The sequence below is a fragment of the Thunnus thynnus genome, chromosome 14 (assembly GCF_963924715.1).
Source record: "Thunnus thynnus chromosome 14, fThuThy2.1, whole genome shotgun sequence".
Lineage (NCBI taxonomy): Eukaryota > Metazoa > Chordata > Actinopteri > Scombriformes > Scombridae > Thunnus > Thunnus thynnus.
This window is the reverse complement of record NC_089530.1, coordinates 14,272,706-14,287,640: the sequence shown is the minus strand read 5'-3', so window position 1 is coordinate 14,287,640 and position 14,935 is coordinate 14,272,706. Positions and strand designations below refer to the sequence as shown.

The window sequence follows — 14,935 nt, the reverse complement described above, 5'->3', positions numbered from 1 at the left end:
CTTAGATATTTTATACTGTCTGTGGGTGAATCAGCATAAATCACTGTAAGGGGGATAAAAAAAAATAACTCAGCAGAGCCAGGGATATATAGATCGGGGGGGGGGGGGGGGGGGGGGGGGGTGAAGTCCCCACCATCCTCCTGGGCAAATCACATCCTTGTTCAGCAAGTTTCTTTGTCTACTAGATATCTACTATTAAAGCCGTATATTGACACTGTAAAAGTATGTCCTATAGTTTGAGTTTTCTTTCCTCCTAATCTAAAGATAAAATAAACAATCAATTATGTATCATGACAAATAGACAATCAGGCAAAACTGCAGTAAAGAATGCCCTAGAGGGATATTATAGCACTTCTGTAGATAAGAGAATAGTTGCAGGTATTAGTTGTTCAATACCCTCAATAAAGTAGTTGTATTTTTCCTTTTATCTATTCATGTTTATTACATAATGTAAACCTACCTGCATGTATTTACAGATTATTTGTATCATGTTATCCATAATATTATTTGCATATTATTTCTGTTGTTTGATTTGTATGAATCAGAATCAGAACCAGGTTTATTGCCACGTAGGTTTGCACATACAATAAATTTGTCTTGGTGTTATGGTGCATAACAGGCAAAAATATACATAAAATTAAGTAATCCTAAATAATATAAAAAAGAAAGAAAGAAATTTACAATAAAAAGTATGTAAAATATATTAAGTGAGTAGAGCTGCTACAGGTTTAAATTTTAAATTGAAGAGAATGAGATGAAATGTACAAAATATTGACCAGGAGTAAACAGTATATGCAGTGTGCAATTAATAATAACAATAATAATCATCATCATCATCATAATGATCCATGGTTTTGTGTTTTTTATTGTGCTCCATATCTGCCATTACTACTATGGCTAAAAAAAAGATGATATAGATAACAAAAAACGGAAAAGTTATGTTTTGTGCCTGATTTTTCTCCTCTTTTTTTAAGCAGCACAAAACAAAACAGCCAACCACTACACGGCAGTATACTGACACAACTCGTGTATTTAATAGAACTACAAAAACGTGAACACGTAACCCTTGACCCCCGCCGTCATTTAGCGTCATTTTGCCGGGAATGTCGGACCACGTGTGTCCTGCCGGCGTGCTTGCGATTCATTGCTTTTCATCCTGAAACGAGTCGGTCCAGGGGAGTATACTTGCAAGATGGCGGTGCGGTGGGGAGCAGCAGGCGAGGAGACTTTAACTGCCTGCAATATGGATTTCTTCCCCATGGATACACTAGACGAGGTAACGAATATGTCCTACATTTTATTTCCTAGCATGTAATCTCTGCTGTTAGTAGTTTTGTGTCATGTTTGAGGAGCAGCGCAGAGCTCCGTATACACTGCGCATGGAAAAGTGACACGTGGATGTAACCGTACAACCACTAAAACTTATTTTAAAAAGCAGTGTTTTGTTTTGGGGTGTTTACAGCAAGATAGACATCTGCCCGTGTGTATATTAAACAACACGGGACGCTTCACTATGAATGTGTGCGTCTCATATCTTAGCTGTACATCAATGCTAGCTGGTGAGTCAGTGTAGCTCGGCCGGCTAGTCAGCCTCACAGATTTCAACCTTTTAATTTAAAAACACGTTTAAATAAGTGAAGTGACAGCTGTGTTTTCTTATTGCTAGTTGACCTGGCATGTTCATCAGTTGTATAATTAACAATCTGAGTGTATCAATAAGCGCCATCGGTGGAGTTTATGTTCAAAAGTCATCTTGGTGTGTAACTCACTACCTGATTCATTCACACGTGGTGACAAACATCTAGATTTGTCATCATTTCAGTGTAGATGTAAACTACTTCCTTGCAAATCGTTTTGTAGCATGATGATGATTGAAGGTGCAATGGTATTTTTATTGCCATGGTGTAGTTTATAGGCTCCACGCCAGCACACTGCAGTAATGTGTCATCGTTTCAGCGATGATGCACACAAGGATGAAGCCATAAATGTAGAAAGTATGACGCTGTTTTTTGCATATAACCCCATGATTGCAATCAGTGTAGTTAACTACACCTGCGAGTACGATTATCATCTGTGACACTGCTGCAGCAAAACAGTTTTTCATTCATAATGTGTGTGAGTGTGTGTGTGTGTGTGTGTCTCCACATGTGGTTTGGTCGTGGTCAATCACATGTTGGATTCCTTCACACATGCGCAGCAGACATACACGCTTCCATTTAATTTATGAATAAACTGTCTGTAGTTTTCTAAGATTTCATGCAAGAATACAAATATTAAAATGTTGCCAGTTAGTTTGCAGAATTTTAAATATATCACACAGAGGAGTGATGATGTAGGCCCGTATTCGTCGTTGTTGTTGTAGTGCAACACGTGGGCTGCGTATCCTCCCTTTGGACGGGATGGGGCGAGGATCAAATATGTCTGCGCGCTGTGTGTGTGCATGTGTGGACAGAGACACGTGGGTCATTATAAAAATCTACTGCGTTCATAGTTGAAAGTGCATAATGTTATCAGTTTGTTTGCTCTGTATGTTGAAGTGAGTGTATATGTTTCGAGTCTGAGGTGGTGATGTATACGAAGTGAGCCTACCTCACATGTTATGTTGCACATTTCAATCCTTCGTCCAATTTTATATTTATTTGTCAAAGTTGCATTTCTAATTTAAGTATTTTAGAGTTGCTACTGTTGTTCAGAGCTTTGTCAGTGTTTTCTTTTTAAATATTTTGAGTTGTAGCATGTACTGAATTTATATGTAAACTTATTTTGATTATTTAAGTATTGGTCCTGCATGCCTTATAGGTACTTGCTCCAATGTTCATGTTAGGGCTTTGCAATATATCAATATTATATCTATCATGATATGAGACTAGATATAGTCTCAGTTTTTGGATATAGTAATATTGTGATATGGCATAAGTGTTGTCTTTTCCTGGTCTTTAAGTCTCTGCATTACAGTGAAGTGATTTTTTTTTTTAACTCAGCAGACTGTTCTGTTTTTATTTGCCTTCAGCCACTTAGTCATTATATCAACATTGCTGCTTTACAGCATTACTACATTACAATATTGTTGCAATATTGAGGTATTTGGTCAAAAATATCATGATATTTGATTTTATCCATATCGCCCAGCCCTAGTTCTTGTATATTTCTTATTGTAATGCCTCAGCCATCTTGTTTTTCTCTTCTTCAAGCTGAAACTACAAGCACGTGCCCTCCTCTTCCCTCTGGGGTTTCCTCTTCTGTCTCTCCTATTCAAATGCTAGACTTTAGCTTAGACTCATTGTCAGCTCCAACCAGTAAACAAAGTTAGGTTGACCTATTTTATTATCCAACTTTACACAGACTAGACTAAGTTTTCTGTTAAGTCCTTGATTGGTTTGAAACAGGAAGTTGACTCTGCTCCTTAATTCATTTACAATGTACAATACTGGTTTTGTTTACATATATTTGTTGACTTAGGGCACCTTAAAGCAACAAATGTGTCCAAGAGGACACACAGGTTCTTAGAACTACTAGAAGTACTTAACCAAAGGCAGCAGAAACAGAAACAAAACAAAGGCCAGTCCAGTTATAATAGAAATGAAGCCCACTGGTCCATATATGATATGACAATGTTTATTCCCTGGAACAGATCTTTGACTGAATTCAGGAGTAAATCTAAGTCCTAGACCCAAAATGACCCACATGTCTATAAACTTGTACAAGAAAAAACACAGTAAGCATTTTTAAATAAAGTGAAATAAAGATTTTTAAAAAAAAGTTTGTTGCATCGAATGAGCAGTTTAAAATGTTCAAAATACTGACTTTAAGGGGGTTTTAGTTATTTTCTTAGATTTAGTGTACTTGTGTTATAAATTTGTCTCTCCACTTGTTTCTTTCAATGTGTTTTACTAAAAGTCAGTAACCATAGTTATATCTTGCCTTAATCATGTTATCATTTCTATCAGTCCTGTTTTTGCCAAGAAAATAATTTTCTCTCTCTCTCTTTAGGCTGATGGGTTGAGCTCTGGGGAAACCCTGGAGGCCCTTCAAAGCTGCTTAGACCCCTCCATCCTTTCTATATTTGAGGACACCCCAACAACAGAGGCAAGACTAATATCACATCATTTAAACATTAGTCTTACAGTAGCCTGAGAGATATCTACGACATGTGAGCGTTGTACAGTTGTTTGTTTATACTTGTTGTTGTGCATGCCTTGACCTACTGTCCATGTGTTTATTTAGACTAAAGGAATAGATGATGAGAGTGAAGCCACGCTGCTAACCGCCCTGACTGAAATTCTTGACAATGTGGATGATGAAAACCTGTCCCCGTTTGACACACTGCCTGACTCAGACCTACTGTCGGGTCAGAAGGGCAGGGAACACTCTCCGGTAAGTGCCCAGCTGTCGTACATAACTCGGAGTGTCTCACAGATTCCTGCTCTGTACATCCCCCGTCTGGCTCTTGAGCTTGGGTCAGGTTGGTTTTAAAAGGGGGATGGAAGGATAATCTGCTGACCTATGTGATTTCTAAACATACTTTTTAAGTGTTTTTAAATGTTTATAAAAGTAAAACGTACCCATAAAGTGGATAAGCATTAACGTCCTTATGCAATTGTTTGTTTTTGTCCTTCTAGCTCAGGAGATTGTTGTGTCTGTCCCGTTCCCCCCCAGAGAAAGATACACTATGTAGTGCAAGACCTTTATCAACTGGAAAGGTAGCTTTCTCTGCATGTAAGCAGTATATATCAACTTTTACAGGAGACATATTTCAGAATTTGACTGTATATTTGTCTCCCTGTCTGTACCCAGAGCCTCCCCAGGATACAGTCAGACTCTCTGCAGAGAAGTGATGGGGAAGAGGAGGAAGATGGCTCTCTCACTCTGAGCCCAGTGAGCCACGATTCGTCTCCTGACAACGACCTGCTCGGCTGGGAAGGTCTGACCCTCCCGCTTCCCGTCACCTTTGAGCAGGAGTGTGAGGATGGTGTTTCAGTGAGCCTGGGGGACTTGGTCAGGCATATGCACCCATACTGTATGGCCATTTGTGTGGAGAACGACGAGGGGGAACAGATGCTGCCCGAAGGAGGAATCTTACTCGAGGTTGTAGACCAGGGGGAAAATGGAGAGCCCATCCTGGCCATCCCAGACATGGACCTCCCTGTCTCTCTGCCACTTAAAGAGCAGTCTTCGGAAAATGAGCAGAAAGTTTCAGAGGATGCAGAAGAAGTGGCCTCAGACAGTTCTGAGCATATAGTCGTCGATGATGATGACGACGACGACGACAACAAAGATGAAACGGTCAGCGAGGTTCCAGTGAAAATTGCAGCCCCAGCAACATCAGAATCATGTTCAGATGTGAAAGATGAGATGATCGTAAAGAAAGAGAAGGAAGAGATTAAAGCGAAAAGCCCCTCCCGGAGAAAAAAGAAAAAGAAATGCAAGAAAGAGTGCCAACCCGAACCTGTGGAGGGAAGGGTCCTTAGGAGTGGCTCAATAAGAAAGACAGCAGAAGAATTGTCCAAAAAGCCTGAAAAAAGGTTAAACAAAAAAGAGAAGAAAGTCCCAAAGGTTCCAGTTGCCTCAGCTCCAGCTTCTTCCTCTTCAAAACCTAAGAAATTAAATTCATGCCAAACTGAAACACAACCTGAGGTCACCACAACAATGTTGTCACCTGAAATTAGTGTGAAAGTTGCCACACCAGTGTCACCTAGACAGGACACAATTCTGTTAAGTGCTAGCCCTGAGAGGAGCCAACCTAGCTGTCCACCCACAGCAGCGATTTCCCCGCAGTCCGATGAAATGGCTGAACAGACGGCAACAGCTACTGACAAGCCGGAAGATTCATCAGCAGCTCCCTCTGCTGTCCTGCCTGCCACCCAGGCAGCGCCAGTGTCTCCAGACTGCCCTGCAGCTGCTCCAAGCACAGTAACATCCCAAGTGACACCAGCTGTTAGCGAGGCCCTCCCTCCTATGGCTCCTGCAGTCCCAGAGCCAAAGCCCAAGTCCCTCAGCCTAGCGGAGTACCGGCGGCTCAGACAGCAGAAAAAACCCGCTCCAGTGGAAAAACAGGACGACAACAGCACCAAGTGGCCCAGCCTTCCAGAGCTCCCCAAAGAGCTCCCCCCTATTCCCTGCCTGCCTGACCCCAGCCCTAAAGATCCTCGACGCCCCAACCCCCAGGCAGCGAAGGTGGAATTAGAGGAGATCAGACCTGCCTGGCAGCCAAGGGGACCGTGTGCACCACCCACCCCCGAGGCGCTGTTGGTGCCACCATCCTACATGGTGGCCTCGTCCAGCAAGGTTCCCGCTGCTACTGCTGCTGTTCGCAAACCTCAGCAATCACCAGAACCCCAAACAGTTTTGACCCCTAAACCTACTCTATCCCAGAATCCTTCAGGAGGAGTGCCTAGTTCAGTGAAAAATGTACCCGCACATCAACCCACTGCAGCTCAGCCTGCAGTACCATGTGTGCCTCAGAGTTCTGGATCTCAATCTTCTTTAAAACCATCCACTCAGCTCATGCCATCAGCAGGCGGGAGGTGTCCTCCTACGCTTTCAGGAGATAAGAGTGAAGTCATCGAAAGGCATCAATCTCAGCCTGTATCTCCTAAGTCTGTAGAGCTCAGTAAAACCTGTTCTAAAACCACTACAGAGGCAATCACTGCTACTGTGCCTGCTCCCACTTCCCCCCAGACCACTGTTTCTCAGAAAGCGCCAGAGGTCACTGCTCCTACCGCATTAAATAGGCCCAGCACATCATCCAAACCCATAACCACCGATACCCAGCCCTGTTCTACTCTGGCTACACATCCCATGTACTTCCAGAGCGAAAAAGCGGAATCTATTGTGAAACCCACTACAGCAGCGGTACCTCCAAAGGCAAAGAGCCCCACACAGGAGCTGATCGAGTCCTTCACCAGTGAGATAGGTGAGCTTAAAGTTGATTCTATAACATTATTAAAAAGGCAGACAGTTAATGTCTATCTCATTTCTATTTGAACCCTTTTTTTAAAATTAAAGACAAGTTGTTTTTTTTGGTGAACAAATACACATTAAACAGTTAAGAGACATACTAACAAACTGGTATTTCTCTACAAAGCCCTTGCTGGAAAATTGCCTTTTCACTCCTCCTCTGGAACTCCAGTTCAAACCTAATCTGATCCAGTGATTGGCTGATGTGCAGGCATCCCATATCAGGAATGATTTAGGAAAAGCTGCGTCAGCTGTTAGTGCAGTAAAATAATATGCAGTGTCACTGTAAAAAATCGAAACCCTTGCACCCCATCTCCTACACCTATCTGTCGACACTTTAATTGAGCCCGCGTCCTGTTTTTATTGTCTGTTCTGTTTTGTTCATGGCCCTGTTCTTCTGCTTCACTGTAACTGTAAACAACATTGTTGTAAAAGAGCTTGCATCCACAGCCAACCTCTGTATAAATGATGGTTGAATAAGTACAATATTGTCATGTTTTTCGAATACAACTGATGATATTTATGATATTTTTATAGGTATTGAAGCTGCTGATCTGACCAGCCTGCTGGAGCAGTTTGAGGAAACCCAAGGTAAGCAATATGAGAGATGAAAATCACTTGCTGATTTTTTTACTCATTCTTGTTTGCCAGTCTGTGGGGGAATGCTGTCCATTTCATGTTTGACAAGCTTACACAAGCCCTGGTTTGTTTGTTTTCATCGAACCATGATGCCCATAATTAATTTCTTGCATTAGGGTGCCTGTATTGGCCAGTAGCTTAGTGGGCCACATAGTTTACTACCAGGCTAAATGTAGTCAGCAGTATCAGTTTTCCAAGTGTCGTAATGGCGGGAAGTAGGGTATAGTATTGCAACACTATTTTTGGTTAGTAGTAGTAGTAGTGAGTGGAGGAATCTTGACTGAAAGGCTTCAAACAATAGCAAATGCCCACTCAAAGAGCTCAATTGATTATAACATCTGCACTTATTTTGTGCAAATGCTTAGCAGTAGGTCATCCGTGAAGACACAGAACCATTCCCTTTATATTTTTGATCAACAGAGACATGTACGAGCGCCATCTCAGAGTTCATAGTCCACAAAAGAGACCTACAGAGGAAAGATCTTATCTGGCTGTTCAAATGAACTTGAAACTTATCTGATCCTTCTAGAGAAGTGTTTTTAAGAATTGTGGGATACTTCTGACTGTTCAAAAAGGCAGGATCTTTTTTTTTTCTACTGAAACATTCCCTTTTTAAGAGATGGGTGCTGCGGAGGGCAGAGAAGCTGCTTTGTGCTCTTGTCTGCTCAGCTGCTGGAATTCTGCCCTGTCCGCAAATCCATTTAACTCTCACCCTGCTGTCTTTGTTTGGGCGGATGTACAAGCCCCCAACCCTAACAAGTGGCTAGTCTGTGCATGTACCGTTACTCATGTTAGCAGGCTTGTTATTGAACCAGCATAGTGTGTACTGTGGTCAGAGCTGCTGACCAAATGACCAAACTATGGGAAAAAAAACACTGTGCATTTATATTACCTGACATTAACGCATATTATTCATTGCATTTACATTTTTATCCACACGTCTCTTAAATTTCTCGTGTTTTTGGTGTTGTTACTATTCTGTCGCTCCTTGTGCTAATGCACTTATTCCTTCTCTCTTCAGCCAAAGAGGAACAATGTGTGCCGGAGGTCTCTGGTAGAGCAGCAGCTGTAGGAAACTCTAGGTGAGTTACCCTACAGCCCTCACGCTGCTCTGTGTGAGTGATGGAGTGACGGTTTCTCTGCAAATTCCTGGGAAAATGAAACCTGTGTGCTGTGTGTGTGACTCCACCTTTTGCCAAGACCTACCGCAAATCGTGATGTTGTCCAGCCTCAGTAAATGGTCTTCTGAGTCTGAATCAACACAACCTTGCTTAATGTGCTTTTTGTCTAGACTTTGCTGCATTCTCATCCAAAGACAAACAGAAGTGGGAGCTGCACTGTTTACTTGTGATATACTAACAGCCTCTTGTCTCCCTTCTGCAGTGTTGAGTCGGCTCCAGAGAAAACGGTAGTGGACCGTGTGAGAGCTAATGATCTCTCAAGTACTGCAGGTAATTCAGCATCTTGATTTTTGGTTTCATTGTGTGCTCATTAAATTGAATAATTAAAATAACAAAACACATATGGGAAAAGTTTTTTTTTTTTTTTCAATCTCTATAAAGCAACAAATCAGAATTTTCATTCTGCTCTTGTATCCCACATGCTTCCAACAGCACAGTCATTAGATATTATCTGAAATAGTACGTCATGATCGGATACGCTACATTGCAACACAGATGGCCCACTGGTCTTCATAGTTGGGTATAATTCTGGTGCTCTTTTTTTTTTCCCCCTCTGCTTCAGCTCTGACTCCTCCAGCCACTCCTCCCCACCAGATGTGGAAACCTCTGGCCCCTGTGGCCCTGCTGGGAAAGAGCAAGGCTGCCGAGGCCTCAAAGCCGAGCCCCTCCAAGGTTATTCAGATAGAAGCCCGACCCCTGCCCTCAGTCAGGTCCCGCAGCAAACCCACTCCTGCTGTCGCCACTGTAGCCCCCGAGCTAGCGTGCATGGACCACGACTACTGCCTCCCCAACAAAGGTGCTTCCAGCGGAGAGCCAGGCAAGCGTTGGAATGTCAAACAGCAATCTTTCATCACTATTAAACCAATTAAGCAACCCACTGCAACCACTACAAAGACATCCCCAGCTGCCCCAGAATCCTCTTTCCAGTCTACCATAAACCGTGCGCTCACAACCAAAGCACAAGAATTTCCACTGACAGAGCCCCTGGATCACAGGACTGATAGGATGGAGAGCAGCTCTGTTCTGGAGACACCTGACGCTTCTCCTGCTCGGCAAGAGAACGATACCACTGTTAAAGAAGGCGACCTGAGGCACGGGCCTTTCAGCAGGTCCTACCGTCGGCACGCCGCTTCTCGCACACCCAGCCCCAATGAGAGGACTGGAGGCCGGTCTAGAAAAAGAAGATCCCGTCGTTCTCCCAGCCCTGTGTCCAGCGGTTCAGAATCGGACTCCCATTCCTCTAGATCTCGGTCTAGTTCCCGCTCTCCATCTAAGAAAAGGTTAGGCCCTCTGTCAAAACATCTAAAGTTTGCGCAATATCTTAATTCCCCGTTTTATAGTGTTTATGATTTCCCTTGATCCTCACTTGCATTCCTTCCCTTTTCCCCTTTTTTAGGTATCGTCCCCGTCACTCCGAGAGTTCCAGCTCCTCTTCCCGTTCTTCTTCTCGGTCCTCTCCCTCGGTGTCTCGCTCCCCTCCCAGGAGGAGAAGGTACTCATATTCCTCTTCTCGTTCTGGCTCATGGAGTCGCTCCAGATCGCGGTCTCAATCCCCTCACAGTCGAGCTCAGTGGAGTAGAAGCAGAGGATTGTACAGGTACTTTTGTTACATTTACTGTGTATTAACTATGCATCATGCTCATCTGATTGGTAGTCATTGCATGGATTGGATTGTAAAACTAACTACTAAATGCTTCATCTTGTCTTTCACAGTCCGTCATACCGGCCCAGCTATGGTCAAAGGCCACAAAATGCTGAAGAGGTGAAGAGACGCAAGGAGAAAGCCATTGTGAGTTATTTTTACTGTGTGAACTATTTTGCCAAGACACCTGTGTGCAAAAAATTAGTGTTTTCACTCTGGATCATATGATTAACAACTTTCCTTTCTCAGGAGGAACGGCGGGTTGTTTACATTGGTCGAATTCGGGGCACAATGACCCAAAGGGAACTCAAAGACCGCTTCTCTTTATTTGGCGAGATTGAGGACTGCACTCTGCACTTTAGAGATCATGGGTAAGTACATATACAGCTAGTATTACACATGCAAAGATTTTCAGTGTTATTTACTGTTGCAATAAGGGCCTACTGTACTGATTACATTTAATAAGGCTAATATGAACATATTGCACTGTCTTTGAACCTTCTTGGTCTTGTCCGTGACCTCTTAGGCCAAGCTACAGTGCTAAAGTAAAACCAGGCTTGTTCATAACTGGGGCCTCCTGGCAACACTCCCAGGTTGCTCTTTTAAAAGCAAGTCACAGCTAAACATAACAAAAGGCCTGTTTTGACCTTAGTTAGACCTCTAACGAACTGAAAATGAATACAGGCTGATGCTTTGATTATCTGTCGCAGGGACAACTATGGGTTTGTGACTTATTACAACACCAAGGATGCTTTCACGGCCATTGAGAATGGAAGCAAGCTACGCAAACCTGACGAGCTGCCATTTGATCTCTGTTTCGGTGGAAGGAGACAGTTCTGCCAGACCAGCTATGCTGACCTGGGTAGGCATGGTTTTATTTCAACGGGCATGATAGATGGTCATTTAGCTCTTACACACAGTGTTTTTACACAAGTTTGGAGGTTTTGGCTGCAGTTCAGTCTGATACAATGTGCTCACCACAAACTAAATGCCACTGAGCACCATTGTACTGTACTCTACATTGAACCATAGCCAATAACTCCAAAACTTGGCAAATCACACGGTAACCTGGGACGATCACAGTGCAGTGCCTTTAAAGTGCCTTTGCATTTGTTTTTAAAAGAAAACAAATGCACATTTTGTCAAAATATTAAGATTTAAAAAGACAAACTTAATTCCACTCTGGTTTAAAGTTTCTTTCGTAGCTTTTTAATTTTTAGAGACCAGGGCCATAATTATAATGTATACAACCCCCCCCCCCCCCCCCCCCTCCCAATAGTCAAAAATGCTCAAAATGTCCACGCAATATATATATATATGATATAAAATATAAATAAACAAATTGCTATGCTACCACGGGTAACCATGCACCACCGCCTGAAATAATCATAAGCAAATATAATCATAACTAACACAGGCCTATTCAACTAACATTAATATCTTTATTACATTATATATTTCAGAAAGCCCATGTGAGGTCTGAGTAAAGTGTCAATCAATTTCAGTTTTTTGGGCAGCCTCAGAAAAGAAGGAAAGTAAGCTGAGAGCAGTGGAAAAAATGAATACGAGTCAGATGATAGAGGTACACAGCAGTACAAGAGATGAGTCAACATTTCTTGATATAATAATCATTGCCATTCAGATCAGAAATGGTTAATGATCCATTCCTGAACATGAGGGCAAGAAACACCAGTTGTTTATTGATAATATTTCTTTCGTGTTCACTCTGGTGCATTCAGAGTGGGGCAGTGCATAAAGAGAGAGAGAGAGGGAGAGAGAGCATGAGGATGCTGACACGGCAGGGAGAGCAGGTGACATGGAGGTGAATGAGAAAAAGAGAAGATATTGATGGTTAAGACCGAATAATGACATCACAACAGTCTAATCCTAATGTACAGACTCCTGTTGGCCTCCATATGTGTATCAACATTCTTTCTAGTCATTAGTTTACTGATAACATTTCTTTCGCCTTCACTCTGGTGCATTGAGAGTAAAGAGAGGGTGAGGGAGAGAGAGAGCATGCGGATGCTGACAGGGCAGGGAGAGCAGGTGACACGGAGGTGAGTGAGAAAAAGATCAAATATTAATGGTGAAGACCAAATTACATCACAACAGTCTAATCCTAATGTTAATTTAGCCTGAGGTATCCCTCTAAGTATAGCTTCTCATGTCTATTTCAAATAATACAATCAATCAGGGAGAGAGTTTGAGACAATGACAGAGCAGACAGACAGACAGACAGGCCAAGATGAAGGTGCAGGAGAGGTAGAGGAGGAGCTTGGACCTCATCCAGATCTGCCAACTGTGAATGTCATACCTAGTCAAACCCTATCAAATAGGACACTCTGCTTTCAGGAGAAATGGTTTAAAGATTATACTTGGTTCTATTACAGCCCCTCCTTAAAGGGGTCCTCTGTTTCTGTTGTGCTTAATAGTTTGCAACACAAAAGGCTAATATGAACATATTGCACTGTCTTTGAACCTTCTTGGTCTTGTCCGTGACCTCTTAGGCCAAGCTACAGTGCTAAAGTAAAACCAGGCTTGTTCATAACTGGGGCCTCCTGGCAACACTCCCAGGTTGCTCTTTTAAAAGCAAGTCACAGCTAAACACAACAAAAGGCCTGTTTTGACCTTAGCTAGACCTCTAGAAAACTGAAAATGAATACAGGCTGATGCTTTGATTATCTGTCACAGGGGCAACTATGGGTTTAAGCTTGCGTCAAAAGTAGGGGTGTAATGATATATGTATTTTTTTCCAAACCGTTTAGTATGTGACTTTCCTCGGTTCAGTATGCTCCCGGACCCAATCAATTATTTTCAAACTAGTTTAATAATACACTTACTGCGACATGCGGAATAATAATTCTAGAGCTCAAGTTCCACCCGGAACGTTTTGGCAGTGCACCCGTTAGCTGTAGCGTGCTCATGGATGTATGCCATGGCCAGTTTAGCCAAGGTAGCCTGGTTACCCTGTAGTGACAAACGAGAGACCCATAACACTAACAGAGTGCAGCACTATTATTAAAATATGACTCTGTAGCGAATGATACCACGTCTCCCCGCCCCCCTCCCCTCTCTGGTCACTCTGCCTATGAGTGACGCCCTTTCGGGGGGTGTGACCGGGAGAGGAGAAAATAAGGAGAGCAGAGCAAACGCTGCTGCCTAGCCAAGTTAACTTATAAATATGTCAATAAAAACAACAATTTGCTAAACCTTGGCCTCAATATTTTGACTTGTCTTCATATAACAACACATAGATGCCCTTTTTATATGGGTATGGTTGCACTTTATTAATCCCTGATCTCTGCCATTACATACAATGAAACAAGAAAAAACAGCAATGTAATTTTTAAATATTTTAGAATGTCAGGAAATTAGTTTTCATATTTTGAATTTTTTCTTAAGGGGGACCCCCAGACCCCCCTGGCAGATTTGGTCCCCGCCAATATTGACTCCATGGCTACGGCCCTTCTAGAGACATAAATATTGAAGTGGTTCAAACCAAATGCAGTGTGTTCAAATGTGCTCTCCTCTGATTATTTTAATATGATGTTAACTTTGTCCTTTTCCTCATTTCAGATTGCAGTAGAGAGTACGAACCGATGCCTGCAAAAGCCAAGTTTAATGCACTAGACTTCGACACTTTACTGAAGCAGGCCCAGCAGAATCTGAAGAGGTAACAGGAGGCCTGCCGCAGGAAGCAGCTGACACTTACCTCAGAGCCGAAGGCTGGCTCCTCGACCTGCAACACTTGTCTTTACATTTAGTTATTGAATTAGTTTTTTTTTTTTTTATTTTGTTTCTGCAAGCTAACACCTTCTATTGAAGTGAAGATTTGTAATGAAAGTAGTAAAAGAAGTTTAAAAAAATGGAATAAGTGAAATAAGATAATTTTTTAAAGGTTTATTTAAATGTAAAATCAAATTTGAATTGTATGGAGAGAGAGAGAGAGAATCATTTTTAAAAGGGGGGAAAAATAAGTGGAACTCCCTAAATATTGGGAGAGGATGTAATACATATGAATGTACTACAAACATAAATAAAAAGGAGAACCTGAAATGTCTTGTCTGTTTTTGATTGCAACTCACCTGTCTGCAATGGGTTTTCTTACTCTTTAGTTCCATCTTCTTCAACATATAGGGAAATTATGTCAATAGTTCTTTCTTACAGAGAAGACATTTTGACATGTCGCAATAGGAAAGGCATATGTGTAAATAATATAAATAATGATTACTCAGTTCCTCTTTGCAAATTTGGTTTCAGGGCATTGGTATTGTGTATGCTGGCTGACAGGGGACACTACAATAGAAAAGAGCCATTGTTAATGTTATTGGTAACACCTGTGCTTTACTATGACAAGTCAAAATATCATAAAATAGAAAGGGACTCTTGTCAACACAGCATGCACTGGTTTTTCATTAATGTATACTCTATTAATGTTTAATTAGTTACTTTTAGTTCCTCCAAGTAATTACACCAATGTGTTAGTGGATGTGTGCTGCTGACTCCAAACAAA

The 14,935-nt window shown here is 42.1% G+C and overlaps 1 protein-coding gene and 2 non-coding genes across 3 annotated transcripts; all 3 read left to right on the top strand.

Annotated features, from left to right (window-relative positions):
* The first annotated feature begins 1,086 nt into the window (after positions 1–1,086).
* On the top strand, positions 1,087–14,478 carry pprc1 (PPARG related coactivator 1). Its single transcript, XM_067610048.1, has 14 exons — positions 1,087–1,276; positions 3,991–4,086; positions 4,225–4,374; positions 4,620–4,700; positions 4,795–6,913; positions 7,495–7,548; positions 8,618–8,678; positions 8,980–9,047; positions 9,340–10,057; positions 10,174–10,374; positions 10,491–10,566; positions 10,669–10,790; positions 11,130–11,281; positions 13,999–14,478. The coding sequence occupies exons 1-14, from the start codon at positions 1,193–1,195 to the stop codon at positions 14,097–14,099; spliced, it is 4,083 nt and encodes a 1,360-aa protein (XP_067466149.1). The 5' UTR covers positions 1,087–1,192; the 3' UTR covers positions 14,100–14,478.
* On the top strand, positions 10,901–11,040 carry LOC137197646 (small nucleolar RNA SNORA50). The gene has a single exon (XR_010931500.1). It is a non-coding gene; the product is annotated as a small nucleolar RNA SNORA50 (small nucleolar RNA).
* On the top strand, positions 12,885–13,024 carry LOC137197645 (small nucleolar RNA SNORA50). The gene has a single exon (XR_010931499.1). It is a non-coding gene; the product is annotated as a small nucleolar RNA SNORA50 (small nucleolar RNA).
* Positions 14,479–14,935: the final 457 nt, after the last annotated feature.

What these genes read in the sequence shown, in the direction of transcription:
- pprc1 (XM_067610048.1), top strand. Translation starts at nt 1,193, where the DNA reads ATGGCGGTGCGGTGGGGAGCAGCAGGCGAGGAGACTTTAACTGCCTGC. An exon ending in GCAGCTGTAGGAAACTCTAG is followed by an intron (nt 8,679 to 8,979) that starts GTGAGTTACCCT and finishes TCCCTTCTGCAG; the next exon opens with TGTTGAGTCGGCTCCAGAGA. An exon ending in AGAAGCAGAGGATTGTACAG is followed by an intron (nt 10,375 to 10,490) that starts GTACTTTTGTTA and finishes TGTCTTTCACAG; the next exon opens with TCCGTCATACCGGCCCAGCT.